The sequence below is a fragment of the Larus michahellis genome, chromosome 11 (genome assembly GCF_964199755.1).
Source record: "Larus michahellis chromosome 11, bLarMic1.1, whole genome shotgun sequence".
Taxonomy (NCBI): Eukaryota; Metazoa; Chordata; class Aves; order Charadriiformes; family Laridae; genus Larus; species Larus michahellis.
The window spans coordinates 5,651,897-5,678,378 of record NC_133906.1 but is presented as its reverse complement, the minus strand read 5'-3'; the positions used below and the strand labels follow the sequence as shown (position 1 = coordinate 5,678,378).

Sequence of the window (26,482 nt, the reverse complement as noted above, 5' to 3'; positions counted from 1 at the left end):
TTATTCACCAGGAAAAATACCACTCCGAGTTACCTGTGTGTGTGAATCAGCATGTGCTCTCAAGTTAATTTGGAAAGCAAAAGCTTCCAGTAGCTTCACAGCACGCTTTCTACTTCAGGACTGCAAAACCAGCGTTCTTTAGAACATCAAAACCAGGACTGGAATCTAAGAACTGTGAAGTATAGGCTTTTATTAAAGGAGAGGAATAAAAGACCATGAAAACCATACCAGTCGCGTTTCCTTAGTATAAAAGGTTATGTCACAACCCCCAGTATCAAGTATCACAGCAATTTATGATCCTAAAGGAAAAAAAAACACACCCAGAAATCCCTCCCTCAAACCCCAGAAACGCAGGCAAAACAATGAACAATCTCAAATTGTTTATTAGGAAAAGACAAAGTACTGTTTCAACATTCATACAGAACAAACGGTAATAAAACCAGGAAAATAAACTGTAAAAAGTAGGCCCATCACAGAGGAGCTGGGTTATGACAAAGTAAACGAAATCCAAACTTCATTCATGCAAACAAGCAGTAAAGAATTATTTACAGTTTTGATGGGATGAATTACAGCATTGGCTATATTTGGGCCCCAACAAAATTACTCAGTGACATATTAAAGGGATCCAATCTGTACATTCAGCAATGAGAATCTATAAAAAGAAAAATAATTTAAACAATTTACAAGAGCTGTATTACAGATGGCATAAAGTTATCATTTACAAGAGCTGTATTAACAGGTGACAAAGGTATTAATCAGTAACTTATGAATAAAAATTTGTAGCATATATTTTTACATCACATCTTCAGTGTCTGAACAGTAAACAAGAAAGTGGAGACAAAATATGAGAGTGCAATGTAACACAATAAGGCAACTTAACCAAATGGCTCTTCGGAGAACTTCCATCCTACGGGGGTTTACGATTTATAAATTCGCCTGTCCCTTTTGCTAACTAACTAAAACAAATATTTGAAGACAGCAATTGGTGATTAGAAGGCCTGCATATGACGAGACAGTAGATGGAAAATTAAATACTCATTTGTTAAAACGCCAAAACTCAGAAACGTAAAAAAGTGCAGATTATCAAAAGCCCTGTATATCTTATTTCTATAACATCAACACACTAATTTTCATGTTCTAGATGTCATAATTCAATATGTCTCAAAATACTAATTCACTAGTCTTATAATTAAATTCTTTTATAATGCACAAGCTGAAACTAATATACCTCCTCCCAATGCTTGTATTTACAATGTTCTGAAATTGATGCTAGAAGAACTGTGAAATGCTAGCAATTCATAGCAAAGATTAGCAACTGATACATCATATTCCAGTTTATTTTATAGGCAAGGCTAATTAACATATTTAGCTTTTAAAATTATTTTAAATGGGTATTTTCGGATTTTCAACACCTTCCCCAAATGCTTACGGTCATGGCTGATTTTCTTGACGTTTTAGCAGAGAACAAAAGCCAATCATGTTCCACTTGATACTGTTTGTTTGAACAGCCACAATGACAAAACAAGATGAAGGATAACACTGAAATCCAGCAATGAAAACCCATCTGTATCGTAGTGCACAAGGGGAATGTTATGGGCCTTACAGAAAGCAGCACAGGAAGCCAAACCTGCCAATGACTTGCCACATTAATAAACACAGTCCACACACTCTAAAAGAAACAAAAAAGGGAAACTTGAAATAAGGCCAAAAAATATTGGCAAACGATGAATTTTAAGTCTGTCAAAAGGACCAGGCCATAAATATTTTATTTACAATTTCTATTTAGAATCTTTATTTTCAACAAATGATTTAGCACCAGCAGGAATATGCCAAGTAGCATTACTGTGTTCCCCAGGCAGAAAACCTTGAGGCCAAATCTTGCTCCTTAAGTTTAAAACAGTCCACATTTAAGAGAATCATCTACTCAAGTAACTAAAGTGAGCAGGATTTGGCACTCAGTTATGCAAGCCTAGACTGCTCAAATATATTCCATTAGCACATTAATAGTTACAAATATATTACAGCATCTTTTGAGATGTTTTCAGAAAGTGTGTTTTTTAGAATACTTAATATGCTTTATATGCGTGAAGAAAACAAAATAAAACAGGCTTCTTTGCAGACTTTTAAAAAACAATTAGTAATTTTATCACAGATGACAGAATACTGGCAATGTACTTTGGAGTATATCAGTAAAACTTGAAAGAACGTAAGCAGGGAATTATCCCTCTATACTGTAATAAAGCATTTTTTTTTTTTTTATCTCCCATGGTCATGTCTGAGGCCTTAATTCACCCATTTTATCCATAACGATTAAGTTTGCCCCCTCTCACTGTGCGTTAACAGGAAACAGAAAAATTAATACAAAACAGTAACTGTATGTGTCGAGTGCGTTCCTAGCTCTGTGCTGTGATCTATAGGTCTTTGCCAAATACTTCTAATCTGAGTCACAGATTTTTGTTCACTTTTTAAATTAAGCAAAGCTCTATTACATATTACATGTTTTTTAAACCTACGTAATCCAGAAAGCCCTGTCTCTAGGCAAACACTATTCTCATTATGTGCGCAAATGGACTTGGGATAAAAAGCTGACCACAACTAGCTCAACAGAACTGCACTGACCTTCATCTCTGTTCTGAACTCAACCGAACTGTTTCCTCACGATTATAGCCATCTAGTATCCAGAACATTAAGAGCGAGAGTGATATTTAAAAATAGGTTGAATGCAAATTTAGGTATTAACATAAGTTGATGACTGAATGCATAAGACACTATCTAGTCTTTAAGAAGCACAGATTTGCTCTTGATAGAAGACACTTTAATTAGTTCCAACTGTTATTCTGAAACATTTAGAAATGAGAAGTTATTGCAACTTAATCCGGAAGTAGATACTTCCTGAAGACCTCTGCTGGACAGAGACAAAGAGCTAGTATTACAACCCTTAAAGGCAATATAATCACCTTGCATGTATACTACCATCAACTCAAATGCAAGGAGAAATCTCACAGTACTACTGAAGGAATATTTAATTCATTATGAGAAGCCAGAACTGAGCTTTTGTTCTGAATATATAAACTGAGAATAAATTGGACAACGCGGTCTCGTAATCTTTCCATGCTGTAACTCTCAGATTATGAATGGAGGTGTTGGTAGAATCACACGGGTGCTTACTTGCAGGAGAGAGAGAGAGAGAGAGAGAGAGAGAGAGAGAAAGAGAGAGAGAGAAGGATCTTCAAAAGGCAGGTCAGATATCTGAACACCCTTTGAAAATCTGGACCAAACTATAAGACAAAGGAAGTGTACCAGTGCTGCTTCTCTCCGAACTGTTACATTTATTGAGGCTTTACTAAAAGAATGAAGAAGTGTTTATACTTAAACCTCTGCTACCTTCAGTAAAGAACGCTGAGGACATGTTCATTCCAGCTTGCTAAATATTTAAAATGTATTGTGGAAGTTGTTCCCTTCTCATTCAAATTGCAGTTATCCTAGTAGAACTCGAAAGGTGAAAGTGGTTAAGTTTAACAGCCATATCAACTTGGAATAGCTTCATCTAAAAATGAACTACTTTGGCCAGAAAGAATCCATACTTATCTGACTAAGAACTTGCATGATTTTTACTGATAGAATAAAACTGTGCATAATACTTAAAAAGACCAAGCTGGAGGGATGAGACCATGAAATGCAAAAGCATTACCCCAATATAAGGGCTACAGGGATAGGAAGCCAGAAACCTGATGTTGTTTTCCTGGCATCCCTAGCTACACTGGACTGAAGGGATCGTTTCCATGGCAAATAAAAATATCTGCCATTTCTCTTGTAAGCAACACTGTTTAGGAAACCTCCTGGATAAAGTCCCAAGTACCAGCAAAACTGGCATTATATGAAAAAAATTAAAAGGCACTCACATGGCGGATTGAGCTGAAAACGATTACACATTCAAAATGAGCTTTACACTTTACTTTAGAAGAAGAAATTTCACACAACTTTCCTCTAGAAGTGGTTCCACTTGAAAAGACAACAGTAGCCCTGAGAAAACCTCAAATTTTCTCTACTCTTCATTGAATCAATTCACTCTAAAGCTGCTTCAACCAGTTAGCTTTCAGGAAAAGAAATGGCAATGGTGAAAGTAAAAACAGAGACGATCAGGAAAAAGCAACTTACTTCAAGTGATTTGCATGAAAAAAACCAAGCCTTTTCAACCCATTTAGAAGAGAATCTATATGAAAAGACTTTAAGGCCTATCTTGCAGCTATTTGTGATGCCTAGCACTTCTACTGATGGTAGAGTCAATCTTTGGAGACTCTAGTAATAAGTTGAAGAGAAAATGAGATGAAACCAAAGATGTGGCTTAAATACAGGGCCCCTGGGCTTTACAGTAGGGCCTGAAAACTTCTCTGGTTGCTCTTGTAATGAAGTAATAATTGTGCTGATAAAACTAGCAAAAGGAAGCCAATTTTTTTAGAAGCTCAAGGGAAGTAAAACAGAGGTAGGGCATACTTTTTGATTCTCACAGTAGTTTCTATACAGTACTGCTATTCAAGAATTACTCCATTGATTTATTCTGTTAACTCTGTACAATTAACTTTAAAAATGTATCTTAGGTCATATCAACTTCAAATGGTTTAAATTAACCACAGTCATTAGGTAATCATCTTCTACATATGCTTCTGGTTAAACATACAAGTAACTTCTAACTACTGCTTCAAGAGCAGCTCTCCTTCAGTATCAGAAAATGAGAAGTGAAGTAGCAATAAATATGGTCTCAAGGAACTGTTTCTAATCAAGCTGTAGTATGTGTCTTAAGTACCTCACTTTGCAAGAAAAATATGCAGTTGATCTGCAAAATTTTCAGGAGGCTGTCACAATGTTCAGAAAAAAGGTTTTACAAAGTTTTATAACCAAATAAAAGTTATTTTCCCTAGTCAATTCTCACTTAAAAGGAACGGCATACAGCACTTATAAAGACATTCTATAAAAAACATATTCACTTATTTTCTGAAATGCTCTGATTTAGCATTAGATTGGTTGAACTGTCAGTGTAATTTTTGTTTGTTTTTTTTATGTCTACAATGAAACATCAAAGCAAGCACAACAGAAATGTAGTATGAGTACCAGAAAAAACAGCAATAAATGGAACTGCATTTGCAATTAGCATTGGGCTTAATGAATTGGCTACTCTAAGTTACTGTACTCTTAAAGGACCACAGAAATTAAAAAAACCCCAAACAAACCACAACCCACATGATGTTAGTATGGGGCTTTCAATTTTAAGAAAAGAAAGAGAAGACTGAAAATAGCACATAGAGGTTTGTAACACACTAGGTGGATGTGTCCATGAATACAACACAGCCATGCTGTGGAATACTCAAGCAATCAGTTTTAAAAACACCTTAAAACCCAACATATGAATGTGTTCTAGTCTGGTTGCTCCTCATGCACTTATAGGAAATATTTAACAATAAAATGATGTCATAAAATTGGGTAGCTCTTTAGTCTACAAAGAGTCATATAGTTAATGACTGTATAATCTTACAAGTTTAACATCTCATGCCCTGGCTTCAATGCTAAACTTAAAGTAATCACAACTGTAAATTTTAAAAGTATACAGAAAAACCCAAAGATCAGTTCTAGAGTACGGATTTTATCCCAAGGCCACAATTTGATGAATGGTTCCATATTGCAAGTGCACTAAATATTGGTCCATTTGGTGCTGCAATACAAACTCTGATGCAGTCCGCAACTTTTAAAAACAAACTTCCAAATCCAGAAGCAAGCTAACAACCTTTCATTTTCAACATCTAATTAGATTCTGATCAACTCTTACAAAATTAAGGAAAAATCACATTTTCAAATTGGTAGTATGGGGCAGAAATTTTCCAAACCTCCACAGAAATAAGCCAAAGCACCAGAATTATGAGATCCTATTTTTAGTCTGTTTTATAAGGATTTCTTCAATTCTCTCAGCCTTTCTGGTACCTTTACAAGGATGCATGATGTCAAATTTAATGAGACACGAAAAAAAACAGAAGGCATTTTGGAAGTCACATCCTTAAAAAAAAATCCCAACCCCCCAAACCTGCCTTCATTCATCATTTTTTTTCCAAATCCAACCAAAGACAGAGGGGATCTTCAAATAAATGAAGAGGACAAGTGAGTACCTTCACAAAACCTTCAAAACATCAACTGCATAAATCTGCTGCTTTGGCTGATTTTTTGTGTTTCTATTCTTCCCATGAAAAATTAAAACATTATTTCCATTACACATAAAAATAAAATAATTACTATTCTTACTGTGGGAAGCAATTGTCTACAATTTCCTCATCTTGTAGATAGTACCTTACTGTTTTTAAAGTTGCTTTCTGTAAGTACACATGGGAAATTGTGCTCATAACACAGTATAACTAATGAAAATAATTTTTCATTCACCAATTATATACAAAACTGATGGGCCTAAAGCCTCAGGAGTAAACTTGCAATATTAACACACTGAGCACTTAAAGGATTGGCATTCCTTCTTCTGGAAGCTTGTTTTCAGAGGATGTATTGCATATTAGAAGTTCGATATTGGCTACATGTACCAAAGAACACAAACGATATCCCCACACATTTCATTTATCAATGCCCAACAGAATGAAACCCCCTTCCTTATAATGGCAATACTCAGTAGCTCATCACTTCTTAAAAACAGTTACAGAAAATCTGCTATTTTTTTCTCCCCTCCCCAGATGTAGTTTCCATTGCCATAAACAAGTATCATTCAGATGGAAAATAGTTCAGTGTAGTGACATCTGGTATCTCAGCTGAAATTTGGCAGCCCAAGAAGAGCACCAACAGCTCCAAAGTATCCCTGTTCAAAACAAACAAAAAAATATTTCAGGTTCAAGTAGGGTATTGAATTCTGCACTAATCACGTTTCAATGACAACAAAGCATTTGGTGGACCAGTGCTACAGAAAGAACACCATACACTTTCAATATACAATCTTTCATAATAATTTTTTAAAGCTTTGTGAAATAAACATTTTATCCTTATCTCATTTAATTTTAGGAGATTTCACCCCAAGCTTCCCCATACACTGCAGGACTTCTAAGACATGCATCAGTGGCTCCTAAAGCAAGGAAATCAGGTTTGGTTTGTTTTTCCTACAGGAGCTGGTTGCCAAAGGATCTTCAATATCCATAGCAACACTATTCCTAAGGTACAAATCAGAATTTTCTTAAACTAACTGCACCTCACATTTTTTAAGAATTTTGTCCAAGCTTCAACACCATTTTTTGGCCTGTATACTTACCTGCATACAAAAAACTACCTTCTCCTGTTGGATTACTTTTTCCCTCTGGGAAAACAAGATGTTCCCCTTCCCTATAACTGTGGAATATAGAGGTGTCTGGAATCTACACTTGACCAAATGCAAGAATTGAAAATTTATCCAAGAAAAATTTTAAGGGGGTAGAACTAACAAGGAACCATTCTGCTACTACTGCTGACACTAGCACCACCACAGACTACTGTCTGTCTCAGGATAAGCCATAAAGGAAAAAAGCTGTTAGAATCAAGTGAAAGGGAATAGATGTAATGCTGTAATATTTGCAGACCAACAAATTGAAGACAAAAATTGCCAGCCCACTGCCAGGAAGCTATAAGTCTCCCAGGTAATTAATACCAGTTGCCTATATTTTAACCAAAACAGGTCAACCCTCTCAGCATTACATACTGACCTAGACCGCAGAAGCTGCCCAAAAGCAGGTTAGTCCCAGAGCATAAAACTGCAACAAGAAATTTAAGGTGTATCTGTGGCAGTAGCAAAGCAGTCCTTGTTAAAAGCAGTCTCAACTTTCAGGATGTTGCTCAAGCTCAGTTGAGAACAATGTAAGTATTTCAAAGGCCCATACTTTAGATCTCTCCGTAGTCTTTTGAAATACAATACTTACTACTGTTGCCACCCAAAAGCAAGCTAAGGCTGTTGAAGCTTAGTGCAGAGCTTAAGATTTTCTTGTCCCTCTCCAAAAATCTATAGCATGAACTGAGATACCCTGAAGTGACTGAAGTACTTCCCTGGCAGAGAGAAATGTCCCCAGACAACCAACACAGTATGAGAAACCTCCTCTGACTTCCAAGGTTTACGGAGTACTTGGTGTCTCAGGTTATCACACGTATGCGAGCTACTCAATATGTGCATTTTTGATTTATGGTAAAAGAATACATACAGATAAACAAACCATGGCATACCTCATGTTCTAGGAACAAGGCCTTCAGCTGGCCTTTTGACCAGTAATCCAGTGCATATGCAAGAAGCTTCATTGACAAAGTATTCACACGTAAAAAATTGCCAACAAACACAACTCTGTTTATTTTCTAAGAAAAGAAAAACAGCAAAGGATTAAGTCTTTTCACTCTTTAACACCACTTTGAAAAATAAAGCTATGAAAGAACACTGTCTCAAGCAAGAAAAAAAAACAAACGAAAAACCCACAAAACCCCGAACAACCCACAATTAAAACATGGTTCCAAAATTTAAAACACAGCATACTTGGGGAAAAGGAAAAAACATGCAACCCTCAAGAATTAAAGGACTTAATTTACAGAGAAGCAGCATTTTTGTTGAAATTAAGTGAGCATTTTAACTAAGCCAAAGAAACAGCCCAGCTAAAAGTGAAATTAAATAAAAAATACTTATTTTATACCCATATTACTTATATTTGGTAGAGAAGACTCAATGCCTTCATAGCCCTGTACAATGCTGCTTGATCCATATGCAACAAGGCAGCACTGTAAAGAAGCCGAAGACAGTAAGACGTAACAGATGTTCCTTTCATCTTCAGACCTCAATATACCTCACTGTAAGATTAGACTAAGACTCAAATTGTAGAAGCGAGCTGTGAATTTTAATCAAGTCAAATGTAAAAAAAAAGTGAAAATTGTTCAATTTCCCCCGTTCACTGAAATAAATCCAACATTAAGTGGAAAGAACGTTAAATACTGGTTTAATGATATGAGAGCAAGAACCAAAGAAAATTTAATTGTGTTAGTGCTTAACATAGTGCTTAAATAAGCGCTTAATTATATTAGATGAATACCCTTCTCTAAGTTGCTACAAAAACTAGTATGACAATTCAACCTGCATTCAAAACGTGCAACTGTTTTTCACCATCTTGAGCAGTGAAGACAGGGAAGACAGAATAAACATACTACCCAAACAAATGTAATTCTGCTCTATAGCAGGAAGCCAAAATAATTAAATCCATTTTATCTTTATACATCAATTCAAGATATTAGTTTGTGGATCCCTATTAATCATTTCTTACGATTTGTAGTTCTGTGACATAATTGGAATTAGACCAAAAAACCCTTGGAATAAAGCTAATTTGTGCCATTTATGAGTTCTGATTTGTATTCCTTTACCCCCACCCTTTGCATACATTTGCCTCACACTCAGACTACTAGTATGTACTGTCAACTTCACCCCCATTGAACTCTTTTGTTATCAAGCTTTGCCATAAAGCAAAAAAGCCAAAATTAACTCAACACCCACAAAATTAACTCACTTCGCCAAGACAGGCATGAGAGAAAGACAGAGGAGGAAACTGAGGGAGAATTTGCAATATTAAAACCAGAATAATATGTTAGTCTGTCTCCTCAGCAAAAGTTATTGCAGCTAACAACGTTGCTGATATTTCTGAGACTAAATCACCTCCATAGATTTTAAACAGAACTCTGAATCAAGCTACCCTTAGTCTTCTCTAGGAAAGCTGTTATTAAACCTCACTTTATCCAAAGTTTGTTGATAATGAATGAGAAAATCCCTGGTGCTCAAACACCGATATCTCCTATGCCTATATCTAGTATTCTTCCATAGGTTCTTGACTGTCCATGCTAATCATACTGAAACTGAATGTATACTGGTTCTTTTTAGCAGAGCGTTGAGAAACAGAAGATGGCAGGAAACAGACTCTGTATCAACCAGTAAGAAGGCAGATGTCAAAACAATTTGAAGCCTCAAGAATTGTAAAAATTAAAAATAATGCTCAACTAGAAGCAAGGTTTTCTACAAGCTTTCATCAGAGAATAATTTCAGCTTGAAGAAATTGCTGGAGGCCATCAGGTCCTACGCACCACTCAAAGCAGGTCTTTCAGCAACTTCAAGTTGCTCAAGTCACATGTTTTGAAACTCTCCAAAAGGTGACAGAGAGTCCACAGTCCCTCTCTGAGTCCGTATTTCCAGGCTTAACCACTCTCATTGTGAGCAACTTTTTTCCCTTATACCACAAGTTGTGTCCATTGCTTCCCATCCGTTTGCTGTGTATGGCTGTATCTGGCAGTGTCTTCCCTGTAACTCTCTCTAGCTAGACACAACCCTTTCAGGCTCCAGCTTCTTCAGGCTTAATCCAGATCCCTCAGTGTCTTCTCATACGTTAGGTGCTCCAGAGCAGGGCCCTGTCTTGGTAATCTGTCTGTTAGACTTGTTCTAGTTTGTTACTGCTGCTGTTTTGGTGATGATGGTGGTTGGGGAGGAAGGGAAAAATGTCATGCCCGAAGTATCACCGCCTCTGACCTGCTATGTCCTTGTTAATGTATCTCAGTACAAGGTCAGCCTTCATCACTGCACATGTACACTGCTGATTCATGTGCAGTTCAACTTCTCTGCCAGCACCCACCTCTCCTCTGCAATGCTTCTCCCTAGCCAGTCTGTACCCCACCCTTCTGCTTTTGCCATGAGCATGCTGTTCTGGAAGATCAACAAGCTACTCTGTCCTAATGGCATAAGGAGCCAAATCTCCCACAAGATCTTGCTTCCTAAATCCCCCCCCCAAACCAGAATCCTGTTCTACTCAAGTCCATCTAGAGTCTCCGTTCTGCTACTTGCTTTCTTCATTTTTCTCAGGACCTTAAACTCTACTATTTCAAGGCTGCCACTGAAATTCCTGACCTGTTCTTCACTCGTGAAGAGCAGGCCCAGCACCATGCTTGCTTGGTCAGCCTGCCTAGTACTTGTGTCAGAAAATTGTCCACAGCAGACTGAGAAGTATGGATTGCTTGTGATCTGCCATGTTAACGCTTCCAATAGAGGTTGGGATAGTCCCTCATGAGAACCAGGACTTACAGGTCCTCTTGTATCCCATGCTGCGTGTCTTTGTGTACAGAGACTTAAGTTGGGCCCACAATCATCCTCTTTTCACAAGGGGACTTGAAGTCCTTTCGTCACAACATCCTGTGCTCCCCTGCTCCCTCGCTTATCTGCGGGCTTTGGGCTCCATTCCCTAACAAAGCTAGCGTGAAGACCTCCTCTTCAGGTTACTGCCCCATTGGCAAAGATATCTCCTTGTCCCACTTCTCCAAAGACAGTCAAAATATTCTGAACCAATTCTTTAATACTACATGAATTTCTTCATTTCATTTGAGAACATACTAAAAGGTTTAAAATGATACATCATTTCAGCAGTCATTTAATCTGAAACCAAGTAATAGACCTATAGACAGATCATTTCCTTGTCAGATGTTTTTACCTCATTTACGGCACACATCCGGGCAATAGACCCAATATTATTGGTGATGGTGACCAATATGGCTCTTGCAAGATCTTCTTTACTAACAGACTCTCTCTTCTCTTTGTAGATCATATTCCCAAAACTGTAACAGGAAAAATTTCCATTAAGTACGGAGTGATTCATATGCATTCGAAGTAATTTCAGAAGTGATTTTTATGCTATAACAGAACTTAAGTCTCATGTTTGTTCTTATGGTGCTCCCTTTTTAAGTCTGTATTAAACACAGCAATTTGACAACTGATAGTACGATGTGTGTATTTACTCCTTCACAGCAAACAGTCCATCTTATTACAATAACGACCACCAACAAAATATTTTTGTTCAGATAGTTGACTTTCATGAAGACACATACACAGCGAAAAGTAGTCTTAGTCTTAGGCAAGACTACTCTGCAAACCTAGTCACTGTAAGTTAAGTCAATGCCTAAGTCTGACTGGTCAATCCTCCAACTTCTCATGCTTGCAGAAAATAAACAGCTGACAGACTGCTATTTAGGTTGTATAAATAAAGAATTCTAGATTAGAAGGACATTTCCATTACAATACACAGTAGATATTTTCTTACAAATTATACAAAAAAGAAGAAATAAGACAAGAATCCATATCTACACATGGTATTTTACCGCTACAGACTCTGTACCATATCAAAGTCAGTTAGAAGAGACATAAGGCTGATTATTCTAAAACTCAAACATTCATTAAAGATCCTAAGGATCTTAAAAAGTAAATGAGAACAAAAAGTATCTATATACACAAACAGTTAAGATGTATTGACTAGAATTGTAAAGTTTGCACATATTAAAACCTCTCAGCATACGCTCTCTGAAAAGGCTTGGACTCAGCTGGCCTCCCTCAGCTTGGACTCCCTTCTCAGAGGAAGAAGAATTAAGTTACCATGAATTAAGACCTCTTACTACTGAATACGAGCAAAGATTTAATGAAGTCTCTTACATGCATATTAGTTTCACTCCCAAAGTTTATTCTTCGTACATTTCTTAAGGGTAGAGAAGCTATAGTATCACCAATAATCTTCCACAATGGAAATAAAACTTGCAGCTATGACAAAAATCCTCTGTAACTGTCAGAAAAACACATTCGTTCTCATGGTGCAAACTGTTTATGTTCAACACCTTTCGTAAGTGAGAAAAGTAGTTAAAACATTATGCCAGGTGCCCGTACGGACAGCCATGTATCAATTAAAAGCAGAGTCTTTAAAAAAAAAATAAATGAAGAGATACTACTGTAAGAGCAACAAAAATGTCTTCTTCCACTCACCTTCCCTGTAGACAGTGTCCCTACTAAAAGATTCTAGAAAGTCAAGAAGTAATCTGCTTTGGTTTTCCTCTGCACTTCGTTATTGCCACTCCTGTAATCACCTCACATTCCCTCTGACTCATGTAAAGCTGTATATGACATACCACATGAGGTTTCTTCAAATACCCAGCTCGGAGGCATCTGCAGTTGCATGTGGCCTTTAATCTTCAGGAAAACTGAGTAAATATACTTTTAGTATGAAAACATAACTTGACTACAATGGAAGTTTGCAAAAAATAGTTTCCTCTGCAATAATAGTTTAAGTCTTGTGTTTGAAGCCCCCCAAACTAGCAATACAACCATCAAAAAGATCTCTTGCTTACCTAGATGCTACAGCCCATCCTGGCAAGCCAAATCTTTCATAGTCTCCTCCATAAATATCTCGAACCAGCTTGTCAGCATGCGTACTGTCTCCTTTGGATGCCATTTCCAGAGCTTCTTCAAAACTTTCACAGCCCGTCAACAAACTGCATAAACCAAGAAAGGTCCCTCCACCTAGACTAAGAAAGAAAACTAGTTGCTTTTAAATAGTATTTCCTCACACCAAAGATTCTTATGTCTGATGAAAAATTTGACCAGATAAAGCCCTTCAACTTAAGACATCAAGCTGTCTGCTTTCTCGCTCGAGGTTCACTACACAAACAGCTATCAAGTTAACATTTATACAAGTCATTTAGAAGAAGCTAACCATACAGTAAGAGCTAATAAATAGTTATACATTCTCAAAACGTAAGCTGGAAGACTTAATCAGAGACTAAAACTCCCTAAATACCCACATCATGCCACTGACTCTGGCATGACGACATCCTTGGTTGTTGTCTGTATAACATGTGGAGCAAGAGAAACACAAGTTCATTGGACATATTATCTGAAGTTAAGACAAAAACCTATAAAACACTCACTACGGAACACTTCTAGCACTCTGTGTTTGATAAAGGAGATACTGGCTAAATCTTCTCAGTAACTGAACTACGGCGAAGGGCTTCAATGAACGCAGCTGCAAATTAAAGATAAAATACTTTTCCATGCTACAGAGTGAGGGAAGGGATAGGTGAGGGAAATCAGGGAGAGGAGCCACTTTGCAAACAGAAGGCGCATCGTTCCACAGAGTAACAACCTCAACTTAGGTTTTTAAGTTACCTTGTTCCAGTTACTCTTTTATAGTTGTCTTTGGAATGGACTGATAAAATACTGACTCCCGAACCAATGTTAACAACCAGCAACGGGTATGGATCATCCAGGTTAAAAGGCATCTTTTGGCATCTCTCAGGATCTGAGGCATTTTCAAAATAATAGCACTCTGCCTGGCCATTGAAGCTGACAGAGTCTATATACAATAAGCCTTTGACAAGGCAGTCAAGCTCATCCAGTTTGTGCAGCTGGAGGTTTCCAATCTGTGTTAAAAAAGAAAAAAGCCAGTGTCAACATGTTTTAACATTGCTTAAACATGCTACAAATTTATCAGTATATTTGTACTGCCTAACTTTAAGAAGCTATCTCAGGCGACTAATTCAGGAACTTCAATCCCACTATAAAGCTAACAAAGAACAGTAATTTACCTTTTTCTGAGGTAAACTCTGAGTATATCAATTAGAAGTTACTCTGACTGTAAATCTAGACCTCAGACTTGAATCAAGAATAGACAGGCAGTATGAACATCTGCTTTGGTAAGCACAAAGCAGGTATTTATAACCCAGCAAGATTTTTCATCAATCTAAATGAAAAAGAGGTCACCGAGAAGCCCCACTGAGTGTCACCTTGGTGAAACTCACACACCTGCACATCTTTTCAAGGTTTGTGGGTTTCCTCACCCATCTTCCAAGTCAAACAGTAATTTTTAAGATGTCAGCAGATAAAAACCTAAGATAAAGCCTCAGTGGCATCATACTAAGTATCCCTGCAACTTTATTAACACTTCAAAGATCATGAGAAAACCACAGGTCAGAAACTCCATGGGACTTTAGGCTCATTACAGTTCTTCCTCAGTTTCGCACATGACATTTGCTGTTCTCTCATAAAGCACAAAGACAATTTAACAGGTGTTGTGGATTACAGGAAGGCTGTAATTTCACACTATTCTTAATCCTATTTAACTCCGGGCTTCCACAACAAGAGTGATCACCCTCTCTCCCTTACCACAGCACAGAGTTCCAACAGTTAGAGTGTTCAATTAGGCAGCTAATCCAAGAGGAAAAACACCCAGACAGTCTGTCTCAATCAGATGAGCTCACACTTCGAAAGCAGCCTGCAGTCCGATTACGAAGTTGAGGATGAGGTTGGACTGCACACTGACATCAGTACCAGATCACAGCACTGCCAGTCCCCACCTCCTCCCCCAGGCCCCTTCAGCTTTTTTTGCCATGGCACAACTGTAAAGCTTCATTGCTGAGCAGATCAGGGAACTGTTCCAACATAAAATATTTCTGTGGGGTTTTAGGTAATGAATTAGTTCTGCTGTAGAAATTGTGACCCTACTCCACAAAGAGCTGTACCAGCTCAACGCAAGACTGGCACAGGAATGGAAATACAAGCAGACTTTTGAAACAAAACATTTTGTGCTATTGAAAGTCTTCTTGTTTCGAGGAGCACAAGAGGTCTGCAGCCACTTTAAAGCTAGGACATGTGCACACTGGATACTGTGATGAGATTCTCAGTAACAACTATCTTCAGACAGAAACTGCATCTAAACAAATGATCAATTTCAATTGTCAAGGGAGGAGGCAAAAGACCTCAGGAAAACCCCAAACCACTCCGCAGCTGAAAAAAGACTGGTTTTGAGATACATGTTTTGTCACAGGTCTCTAAACAATGCACTGGACTAAATTAATGAGGATAATCCCACCCACAAACATTGAAAACCTATCATCAAAGACTGCTTAGGAAAGAAAATCCAAAATGACTCAAGCACCTCTGCAATTTAAGCACATTTCCAATCAGAGAAAACACAGATTAGAAAGTGGCTAACTTCCACAAAGGTGTCCTGCATTTCACTGCATTAATGTAAGTTTCTAATTGGCTGTTAGCATTAGACTTTCATGTTTATTATGATGATGTCAGAAAGCGCATTTCTAGATTACCATACTTAAGACTGAAAAACAAATTAATAATTAATAATCTTTGAGCATTCCATAGTTTTTCAAAACACTGCTTATTTTAACCCATCACCAGCAACGCTTTTAGCATCAGCTTCGGTACGAGGACAGATAGGCTACCTACTGTGCGAAAGTCTTCTTCAAACTTGTAAGCGCCACCACCAGTGGCACAGAGCACCGTATGTAGTGTGGAAAAGTTTTTATTTCTTCCCATTTGGATAAAAGTAGGCAAATCATGAGTTGGGAATCGAATAAAGTGCAAGTTTCCTCTTCGAGCAAAAATCGTTAAGTCTTTCAGCTCAAGGTGGACATCTCGAATGCCAGTGGATCCATAGGCTACATTGGAAGTCAGGTATTTGCGAATGCTCTTCAAGCTTTCAACTTCTTCCTGCTCCTCCTCTGCAGTGATATCAATAGGTTCAAAATATGCAAGTTTCACCAAAGTTCCCCCAATGTCCATGCCAAACCATGGGAAAGCTGTGAAGATACAAGAATTGATTGATTAGTTTTATTAAAAAGCAAAAGCAACACATGTAACAACTTAAGACTAAACCAATGCTACACCTTTCAACAAGGCAGATGTTAACAAAAATTCTCACAGGAACAAAGAATTAGTACTCATTTCCATTACGTGATCTTAAATATCCCTCTGGTTACAGGAATGGAAAAAATGAGCAACTGTATTTACACATTTAAATGCTGTCACATGTGCTCAGAAAGCCCAAGTAAGAACTCCCCAAAATACACTGTATCTTTCACACCAACTCATCAACAAAATTCAACTTTTTTTTTTTTGAGAACACAGGATTACAGTAACCTTCACTCCTAAAAGAATAGTTTTGACAGTTTAGCACAAAGACTGCAATGCACACTCGTGAGAAAGCAGGTTACACATTATGGCTGACAAGAGCTGCAGGACAGGTATTCCTCCTCTAACAGTTACCTTTTGGTCACGTAACATGTTTTGTTTGAGAGGGAAGCATTAATTTATTTGCACGCATTTTAAGAATTGACACAGTTAAGATGCCCAATTTATGGACCTGAAGAGAGCTGTTCATATACCCGTTGAAGTTACAAAGGGCTAACAAAAGGTACTACTAAGATGCATACGCAAGATAGAAAATTATTATTATTATTGAATCTGGGTTCCATTTTTCTTTTTTTGTACCTTGGGTAGGAAGGGGGAATTTCTGTACTACAAAACAACAATGCTAAACCCCGAGTATTTTGTCTTTGTCACTTTTGTGGGGTGACTGGAATTCCTAACAGGGATTCTGTGGTTTATGTCATCTGGGACCATGATTTGAACATACCTGTATCAATAAATCTTCCTAACTGCATGTGGCAAGAGAGATACTCAGCAACTTTACAGCAAAGTCAACCGCTTCACCTGAGGCTTCCCCCATTGTCATCTTCCAGAAACAGTGTTTAAAACTTAATTTGTAAGTTTAAGAAAGATCCTGAACATCCAGCTGGGAAGCTTGTGTTCTTATTTCCCCGACTGACACTATCACTTGCTGGGTTGTTTGCTTTGATTTTTTTTGGTTTGTTTTTGGTTTTTTAAATATTCTGTAGAGTTTAAATTTATTTCTTCAGATACAATTCATATATTATAGAAGCATGAAACTCAGGAAAAAAAGTGAAAAGATGTTAACATGTTCATCATGAGTAAGATGTTATTATGTCGGACTTACATCACCAGTGGGATCTATCCTTGAAAAGAATGGCCTACCAAAATATTTTAATGTATTTAGTCAAGGATGGCTGCGTGCCAGTTCATTTATAACATGAGTGCAAAAGTTAAGAAAAGAAGCTTAAAAGTTTCCTCAAGTTTCAGGAATGGATGTCTGAAGAATATTGTCAGATATTAACAAGAAATATTGAGTCAATAACCTTACTCATCTTGAAAAACAAAATTTAAATACAAGGATAAATTCTGTGAGTAAAATCTAGCTCCAAGTGGGAATAAAGAAGTTCTATAAGCCTGGTAACTGTTCTATGAAGCTGAGATCTAAGCATAAGACTGAGCATAAGGTCACATGTGAATTGCCTTTACAACTGCATACATGACTTCTTTGCACTGCAACTCTGGACAGAAGAAAATTTGTCATCTTACCGTTTGACCACAATTAACTGATGGTTTATTAAGCGATCCAAATAAGTTTCACCCTTTCGCTGTAAACAATGTCACAAGACCAAAACCAAAGAAGGGAAGTTGATTCACCCAGCAGACCAGAAAGTGTCTGTAGGAGTCAATCCAGCCCAGAACACAGCAAGCCAAGTTCCACCTAAAATTCTTGGGATTCTTCCTGCTCAGTGGGCCTACTAAATAACCAGGATCTAGTCTTCCACAACAAGAGGGAGGGGGAAACAGCTGAATAGTCCAAGCAATGAGCTTAAGGAAGATTTGGTGCAAGTCATGCCTGTTTGTCAGAAGATCCACTGCATCCCACATTAAATGATCCAAAAGGCTTTTGCAAATATAGCATTAGTCAGAACTCTATAAAAATCTTAAGCTTTATGAGCCTTGTACACCAAGTAAAAAACAAGAACAGTTGAACTGTAAGGAAGTTAATTCCGTAATTCAAATGAGAACATATTTATGCTGAAAAATGGGATCATGCCATACAATGTCCATTTTCTGGGTTAACTGAATGATTGTAATAGGAATTTAAGGATTTTGAGGCTGAAGAAATAGGTCATTTTTCACCTCTGCGACAAACCCCAAGAAGTTGCACATTTTTCTATTGAACATTTGTCAAGAGTTGGTTGGTAAGTACATTGCTCAAGTTTCATTTGCAAGGTGGAGGAGTTCTGGCAAGCAACTGGGCCCACGTACGGTTAACTTACTCCTTAAACCAGCAGCCCAGAAGAAGATATTACACAAGGATTCTTGTATATGTAAGCCACTCTTGGTTGATTTACATACAGGTCTAGCCAGAAAAATTAAAGCCATTTATTTTTCCAAACACAGAAGGGGATATACACACACACATACATGTGTATATATGGCAAGAGCACAGTCAGCTGAACTGTAGCTGTGATTTTGAGACTGCAAGGATACAAGATTTATCCATGCTTGAGCTACCTTTAAAGATTAGAAATACACAGGTTCTACAGAGTTAGAATGTAATTGTATGTGGACACAACATGGAAGCTTTGTGAACTCTCCTGTCGCTGTAGGCTTCAAATCAGTTTGCTTTGGGTGGATCTTGGCTCCATCCTATCTGGATGCAGGGGGAATGGAGAAAACAGGAACCCATGTGAAAACACCAGTTCCTCTTTGAATTACTGAGAAAAAGTGATTTCATTTGCAGGGTTAAAATAAGGCCACAGAGAGATTCACGATGGAGGACTACTCAGAAAACATACTATGCATGCTTGAGTTTCCTACAAGACTTCACCTCCAGAGGGCAGCCAGGCTAATTGTGGCAACGGCTGGAGATGACATGTCTACTTTAAGTCATGCCATAAAAGGGACCTGTGTGTTACTTTACAGCTCATATATGAGCAGTCTGCTTAAGGTGATGTTGTTACTTTTTGAGGCATGTTTGAAGCACAAGAGTTTTCACTACTGCATATGGTATCTGCAGCATATATACCAGCATCTGTAGTTGGTATAGTCTCCCAAATACATGAAAAACTTAATTCTGAGGCAGTCTTGCATTTGAAAGCTGTCTTGGAACAAGACAAAAATAGCATGCTGTGTACCCTGGGATGGGAATATAGAAAGGATTTTACGAAAAGAATTTTTACACTCGTATGTGTGGGTCATGCTTCTTTGTGTGAGAGATTTAGGAGCAGGACGACAGCAGCACAATCTTTTGAAAAAAATATTCTCAGATATCAGCTTGATCCTTACGGCACTCACAGTTAAAGAAAGGTGCCTGGATGAGACCAATGCCAATTGCACAACCTTTGATCCAAGTTTATAGCTCTGCAGATACCACGTTTGAGGACTTGCGCAACCGTAACCATCATTCCACAGCTTCGACTGGGCTTTTTCTGCAGCTCTATGGGGATCTGGTCATTAGAAGATTTTCCTCAGCTCTTGCTCTTTATAACTGTCCTTATTCCTAGGAAGACTCTACAAAAAGTGATACACAGTTCATAAGTATTCCTTGCTGAAAAATTAACTGCTATTCACAGAAACAAATCCAGTGCCCTGTTTTTTCAAAGTTCAGCTCCTCTCTGCAGAGGTCAGTTGCAAATCAAAAAAAGAAAAGCAAGAATGGAGCTTTTTACTGAAAAAGCCCAATTGCCTTGGACAGGTGACATAAAAGTGCTTCAAAAACAGGCATTCTGCTTTTAGGAAGTCAAGCCAGGCTCTATTTAAAAATATGTAAAATACGTATTCTTATTATCTGAGAAGAGACAAATATGCAAAGTAGAACACAAACTGGGAAGTCAAAACCCATATGGTTTAATGTGATACTTCACACCAAATTGAACCGTCTCCACTAGGACATCAAGAGGAGTATCACAATACTGCTTAATTCCAAATACATATATACAAATACAACCTCCTTAATTCCAAATCCAGATTTTCTTTCACTCCCCAGCTCTGCTAGGAGCCACTGTGGTCCCTACGTAGACACAGCAACCAGGAACCTTTGCCATAAAGCAACAGATTGTTCCATACATGCTGTGAAGATAGCTTTGAAAGGCAAGCTGCTCAGAGTGAAAAAAATAATGATGTTTAAGAGGATTCCCTAGAACCGCTTCCTGCAACATAGAAAAGCACTTCCTGCATGGGAAGAGTGCAGTCACAAGCTGCTGTGGTCAAGCAATAATGCAGCAGTTCTGCCTAGTAAGAAAAGCCATGCTGATGGCTGTTGGTTGGTTTTTAAATTATTATTTAGTGCTACACAGGGAGGCCTCATTCCCTTGTGTTTTCACTTCTCAAGCTCCTGGTGTACATAGTTTCTGGCAGCAATCTTAAGGTTACTTATATCTTATCATTTAAGGTCTTTATATGCCAAATGGAAATAATTACAGTAAAAAGTCATTCTCATGCCAACACAAGCACAAAGGTTGAAGTGTTTTCCTTTTCTTTGGGTTCTGCTTCAGCTGAGCAGAGGACCTTCGAAGTTCTCCACCCAGACCACATACTAGTACTTTGACTTTGTACACATATTTCGGATCCAGAGCTGCAAAAGTACACATGCAAAGACTTAACTACTTCTCCTTTATTCAGTCAAGCATAAGATTCTTCAGTTCAACACTCTATTTGTATTTAGCTTTTAAAAACTAAGAAACAGATTACTGGTAAGCTCTTTCCTATGAATGTAATGATACATTTGAAACACAAACACCTTTAAAATACTTCCTTCTCACTGTGAGATAAAATAACAGTCCGGGTCAACCCTGCATTAAATTAACAAGAATTAACCTTCAAGGAATAGTAGCTACCTCCTAATTCAAGCAGGGAGCTTTGCACCATAAAAAAAAATAATTAAAAAAATCACAGCTGTCAGTGACAGCAGAGAACAGGCTACCAGATTTGGTGTCATCTTTGTAAGAAAGCTTACATATTATTAAGACACAAGACCATTGCACTTCAAGTACAAATGCAGCTTGTGGAACAATTGCCAAAGTGTGCTGCAGTTCATGATTCTATATTGGCTTAAAATACATGAAAGGAAAATGATCATGAAGTCACGTGAAAACTTAAGTTTACTTCTGCTGGCACTGCAACAGTTCTTTATGAAAGCATGCAGTACTATCAGTTCTGATGCACAAACCTTATCTTCTAATTCATCTCAGTACGTAGCCTCTGATAATAAAACTAACCTTGACTCCATTCTTATCTGATTACTGACAAGAAAAATATATTAACTATATAAAAGTTCTACTGACCTATTACACAGTTAGTGCTTATAAACACAGAAACTTAAACTACACCTATCTTGCAGTTTCTTCAAATGCATTTTCCTCTATGTACATGCATATATCCTTACGCTTATTTCCCTAAAACATCTGCATACTGCAGAGTAAAAGTTAATGGTGAACTCTAACACCTAAATCAGTTAGTAGACTAAAGTAGCTAACATACATCCAATGGGACAAGTTAAAAGGAAACATATAAAAAGTTGCTGAACTGCTAAATCAAGTGGGATTAACCTGGTGGCTAGGCAGCAAAGTGCCTTTGCTGTACCCATGTTACATGGATGTGTGCCTATGAGCCTCTACAGAGCAAAACTGCACATCAAATGTCCTCAGATCTTGAGATACTGGAGAGTCCCTCTGCTTAACAAGCTTTGTAAAAGGTTTTTCGCTCAAATATCCCAAGTCAGCTCAAAATAGATTTGGGTTGGACAGAATTAACACACAAATTAAATGTATCTGACATGCACTGCCACATCCTCCTGTCTCCCTCATGGGAAAACTTCTCCATCAAACTCTGTAAACTCACCACGCTTTCCCACTCAGCCACCTCTAATCACAGTACAGAAAGGCCACGTTTACAGTGGGACGACAGGTGGTAATCTGCAATTACTGTAACTGCTCTTCATTAGGTTTATCACATCTGCAAGTGGATACCATGTAAAGCTAATACAAGACAAAACATCACTGCTTTCATCTTCTCCCTCCTTGCCCATTCTGTTAATTTTGTTGACATTTCAGCAGCAATCTCTTTGGGGATAAGTGTTTTTATTATAGTGAGATACAGCAGGCAGAGGCATAATCTAACACAGATGCAAACGCAGTTAAGACTCTGGGGTGCCTCACCTTCCCCACCAACATGAAGAGCTTCCTCTGAATGAGCGGCTCCTCTCTTTCCTTTAGGCAGATCTCACACAGCAGCGGTTCCGCAAGACTCTTTGCTCTCACATTTATCATCTCCACCCCCCAAATAACCTTTGGAAGTTTCTCTTACAATTGCCAGCCATTCTTCTGCACAGGCATTTCCTCAGAAGAGCTATCACGCAGCTGCTAGTCGGAAGGGTCCTCTGGAGGTCATCTAGTGCAACCTCTCAGTCACACTAGCATGAAAGTTGTCAACACTCGATGAGGTCAAGTACAGCTTTGTCCAGCCAAGACTTGAAGACCTCGGAAGTTTTTCAAGAATCCTCCAAGGATGGAGACTCCACAACCTCCCCAGCTTCCACTGCTACACTAAGTACTTTGTACAAGGTTTTCCTAATTTGCATTTCCATTATCCTCCTTTAAAATGCCTACCACCTCCCATCACCTGCAAAACAAATCTAAATGGCCCTTTACTAGCCTCTTTCAAGACGGTCAATCTCAGAAGCCGTGTTCCATAAATTCAGCTGCATTTCTCACAGTTTTTACAACAACAAAGTAGCAACAGCACTAGGCAGGTGATGATGTGAAAGGGAGGACCACACAAAGCATGTCTAGGCAGCACATTCGTATCAGAAATTCTGAACTTGTTAGGTGTCTCCATTTTACCCTCACCTCTCTTATGAGAGACATGGCATTTAGTGCAACTGTGCTTTCCTTCATGATGCTAAGCATCACAGATAAAAGTACAAGTAGGCTAAAGCAATCTCCTCAATTCCACTATGGAGGCTCTTACAACTAACCATTTTTCCCCTGCATCAAATTTGGCTCCAGGGTAGATGATTAAATACTTTTCCTAAGAAATGTATACCCACTCAGCAATTGTACTGAAACATGCCTACAACTGTCTTGGCCAAATAATCTGTAACTAAACAATCTAAAAGTGGTATTATGAGCCCAACTCAGCCTTCAAGTCAATTTGAGCACATAAGCCAAATCGACAGCAGTATTTGGGCACCAAATCCCTGAACATCAATGGACTTTTCCATCTTCAGTGCTTTTGTGAGTTTGCTCCTCTCCAAACATTCAGCCGCTCCCCCATTTCAGTCAGTGTGACTAACCAGGAGCAGAGATGTGCAGAATGAGTCTAAAGTTCGTTGCCTATGAAATTAAGTGCAATTATCTTTAAAAAAGCTACCGGCTTCAAAATACATTAAAGAGCCAAGAGGAAATAAACAATGTAGTGTGACACTGTATTCTTCCCCTCCACTGCTTATGCAGGTCCAATTGTTCACGTTCACCAAAGTGAACCAACCAACACCAAAGTTCATGTTCAAGAGTGCAACTACAAATTTAGCACATTTAAGCATTTAAAACTTCTTGATAACATTTGTCTTCATTATTTAAACATGAGGTTTAAGTCTACCACTACAGAAAACAAGTCTCTGAGGCACAGCAGAGACACTCCTGAAACGAGCAGTTTCTGCAGCAGCAGCCATACTCTCACCATTCCAAATTACCAACCACTATAATGTCTTACAGCCACTTACTGTTTGAGAGTCTTGATATCATCCCTTAAATATTATTCCAGGGAAAAAATGTTGTCTGAACTGTACTAGTCAAAAACATGACAACAGTAAATTCAGCAAATTCCACACACTTGGCGCTAATATGAGGTGATGGCTAATTGCATGCTATAAGATGCATATTGAGGGTTGGTTTTCTTAACACACCAAAAAGTATTTTCACAGCCAAATGCAACTCTGTGTTTATAGCTATTTCTAGACCTACACTAGTACTTCCTGTATCAAATACATTTGTTGAGTTTCTTCTTGTTGGGCTGCTCAAAGAATACATTTAAAATACACACTTCCAATACAGTGCCTTAGTTGTATGCTCTTCATTAGTCAGGCATGTCATATGACTAACAGTAGGCCTAGCTCTTCAGGACTAGCCATCTTTTCCATATAGTAACTCACCCTGAAAAAGAGTCTTTAAGCATGATGACAAAGAAAAAACCGTGGAGTAATACCCACACCCCTTTCAGCTAGGGTACACCTGTGTAAGTTTGACAGGTGTGTTGACTTGCAGGGCTGTTATACTGGGAAAACACCGCTTGTACATCCACTAACTTTACTCAACCCATTTCTCTCTTCCCACAGAAAAGTAAGTGCAGTTTTAGACATTTGTTTGTATTCACCTGGGCCTGAAGCATGTTTGTGCCCTTCAAAACAAATATGGAACTAGAAAACAATAAATAGTAAGAAATATTATTACAGCTGTGCTTATTAAAGGGGAGCATTCTACATATTTTAATGAAAGACTTGTACCCCAATATTAACAAATATTCCCTCTAAAAAAAGTCAAAAGTTGATTAGCCCTTAAAAAATAGAACTGTAGCAACTGCAGCCGCCTGCGCAGGTGTTTAGTACACTGGTTAAGGGCCATCTTCATTAAAAACAGTACCCATCCCCAAAAACCTGACTGTATAATTTTCTATTCAAAGAGAAGCCTTTCCAACGCAAACACTGGTCTGTAAGATCACCCGAATCCTCGCTTCACAGGGTCGTAAGGACGAAGCAGAGCCTCCTCCCCAGGCAGCTGCCAAACCCGTCCCTCGGAGCCCCCTGCCGAGACAGACCCCGCTGCCGCCCCCCCCCGCCCCGCGGCCTTACACGGCTTCTTGGCATCCTTGATCTTCATGGTGCGGCCGCCGCAGTTGCCCGGTTCTCCAGCCGGCCGGGGCGGGCGGGGTGCGGCGCTGGGGCTGGCTCTCCTAACCCTCGCCTGATGGGGCGGGCGGCGGCTCCTCGGGGCCGGCCCTCGGTCTCCTGATCCGCGGCCGGTGGGCGGCGGGCGCCCGCCTCCCGGGGAGCGGCGCTGGCAGCGCCCACCGCTACGCCCGCGGCCCGGGGAGGCGCTGGTCCAGTGGCGGCATCGGCTTTCGGGCTGGGGCGGGGAGGGACGGGGCAGGAGGCGGCGCGGCGGCGGCCCTCACGCCCGGCCCGGCGCGGCGGCTGCGTCCCGCTGCCCGAGGCCGCGCATCAGCCCCGGGGGCCGCCGCGGAAGGCAGCCCTTCCCGCCGCCTCGGGGCACGGCAGCGGCCGGGGAGAGCGTCCCAGGGCGGAGAAGGGGCGGCCCCGGCCCCCTGCGGAGGCCCCGTCCGGGACAGAGGTGGCGGCCCGGCGCGCAGCCCCTCCGGCACAAGATGGCGGCCGCGCCACACAATGGGGCCCGCGCGCTGCCTCCGCCGCTGCGGCAGCGCTGCCCCCCGCCCCGTCACGCGGCGGCGCGCGGCGCGCCGGGAGGCGCAGCCCGGCCCCGGCCTACAGCTCCCGGCGTGCCCCGCGCCGCCCGCCCCTCACCCCACCACCCCCAGCCAATCGGGAGGCGCCAGCGCCGGGCGGGGCCGCGGGGGGCGGGGCCTCGGCTGAGGGGCGGTGGCGGTGCCTCAGCCCTCAGGCAGCCATGGCTGCCCGCCGGTCCCGCGCCGCCGGGCAGGCCGTGGCCCAGCCGCCTTGGTCGTATGGAAGCGGGACGCCCCCGCCCCCCAAAGCGGGGACAGGGCAGGAGGGGCCTGCGCTGCCGTGCGGCTCCCGCGGAACCGGGATGTCAGACTGAGCTGCCGCCGCCCCAGTGTTCTTCCACTGCACGGCTCCTGAGGTGGAAGTACCACATAACTGCTCTTTGGCAGTAAAGATGGGAGATGAGGTTTGTTTTTCAGTTCCTCTGACTGTGAATGAAAGCGCTCACACAATTACACACCAAAAGCAGTTTAGGAAATTGT

The 26,482-nt window shown here is 39.9% G+C and overlaps 1 protein-coding gene across 3 annotated transcripts; it reads right to left on the bottom strand.

Moving 5' to 3' along the window:
* Nucleotides 1-363: 363 nt before the first annotated feature.
* PANK3 (pantothenate kinase 3) lies at nt 364-25,967 on the bottom strand. Of its 3 annotated transcripts, none has more exons than XM_074603860.1 (7): nt 25,371-25,967; nt 16,073-16,425; nt 13,997-14,250; nt 13,180-13,356; nt 11,502-11,625; nt 8,227-8,352; nt 364-6,844 (listed from the first exon to the last, which is right to left on the bottom strand). In XM_074603860.1, exons 1-7 carry the CDS (start codon nt 25,396-25,398, stop codon nt 6,794-6,796), a joined length of 1,113 nt encoding a protein of 370 aa, XP_074459961.1. In that variant the 5' UTR covers nt 25,399-25,967; the 3' UTR covers nt 364-6,793. The 3 variants fall into 3 exon arrangements, with proteins under 3 accessions (XP_074459961.1, XP_074459962.1, XP_074459963.1); XM_074603861.1 differs by lacking the exon at nt 25,371-25,967 and adding an exon at nt 19,820-19,898; XM_074603862.1 differs by lacking the exons at nt 16,073-16,425; nt 25,371-25,967 and having other exon boundaries at nt 13,180-13,351; nt 13,997-14,134.
* Between the last annotated feature and the right edge of the window lie 515 nt (nt 25,968-26,482).

Bases quoted from the DNA above. Each gene is read 5' to 3' on its own strand.
- PANK3 (XM_074603860.1), bottom strand. From the start codon at position 25,398: ATGAAGATCAAGGATGCCAAGAAGCCGT. The intron at 16,426-25,370 runs GTAAGGCCGCGG...GTATCTTCACAG, and splicing joins CAAGGATGCCAAGAAGCCGT to CTTTCCCATGGTTTGGCATG. The intron at 11,626-13,179 runs GTAAGCAAGAGA...TTCCTGTTACAG, and splicing joins GGATGGGCTGTAGCATCTAG to TTTTGGGAATATGATCTACA.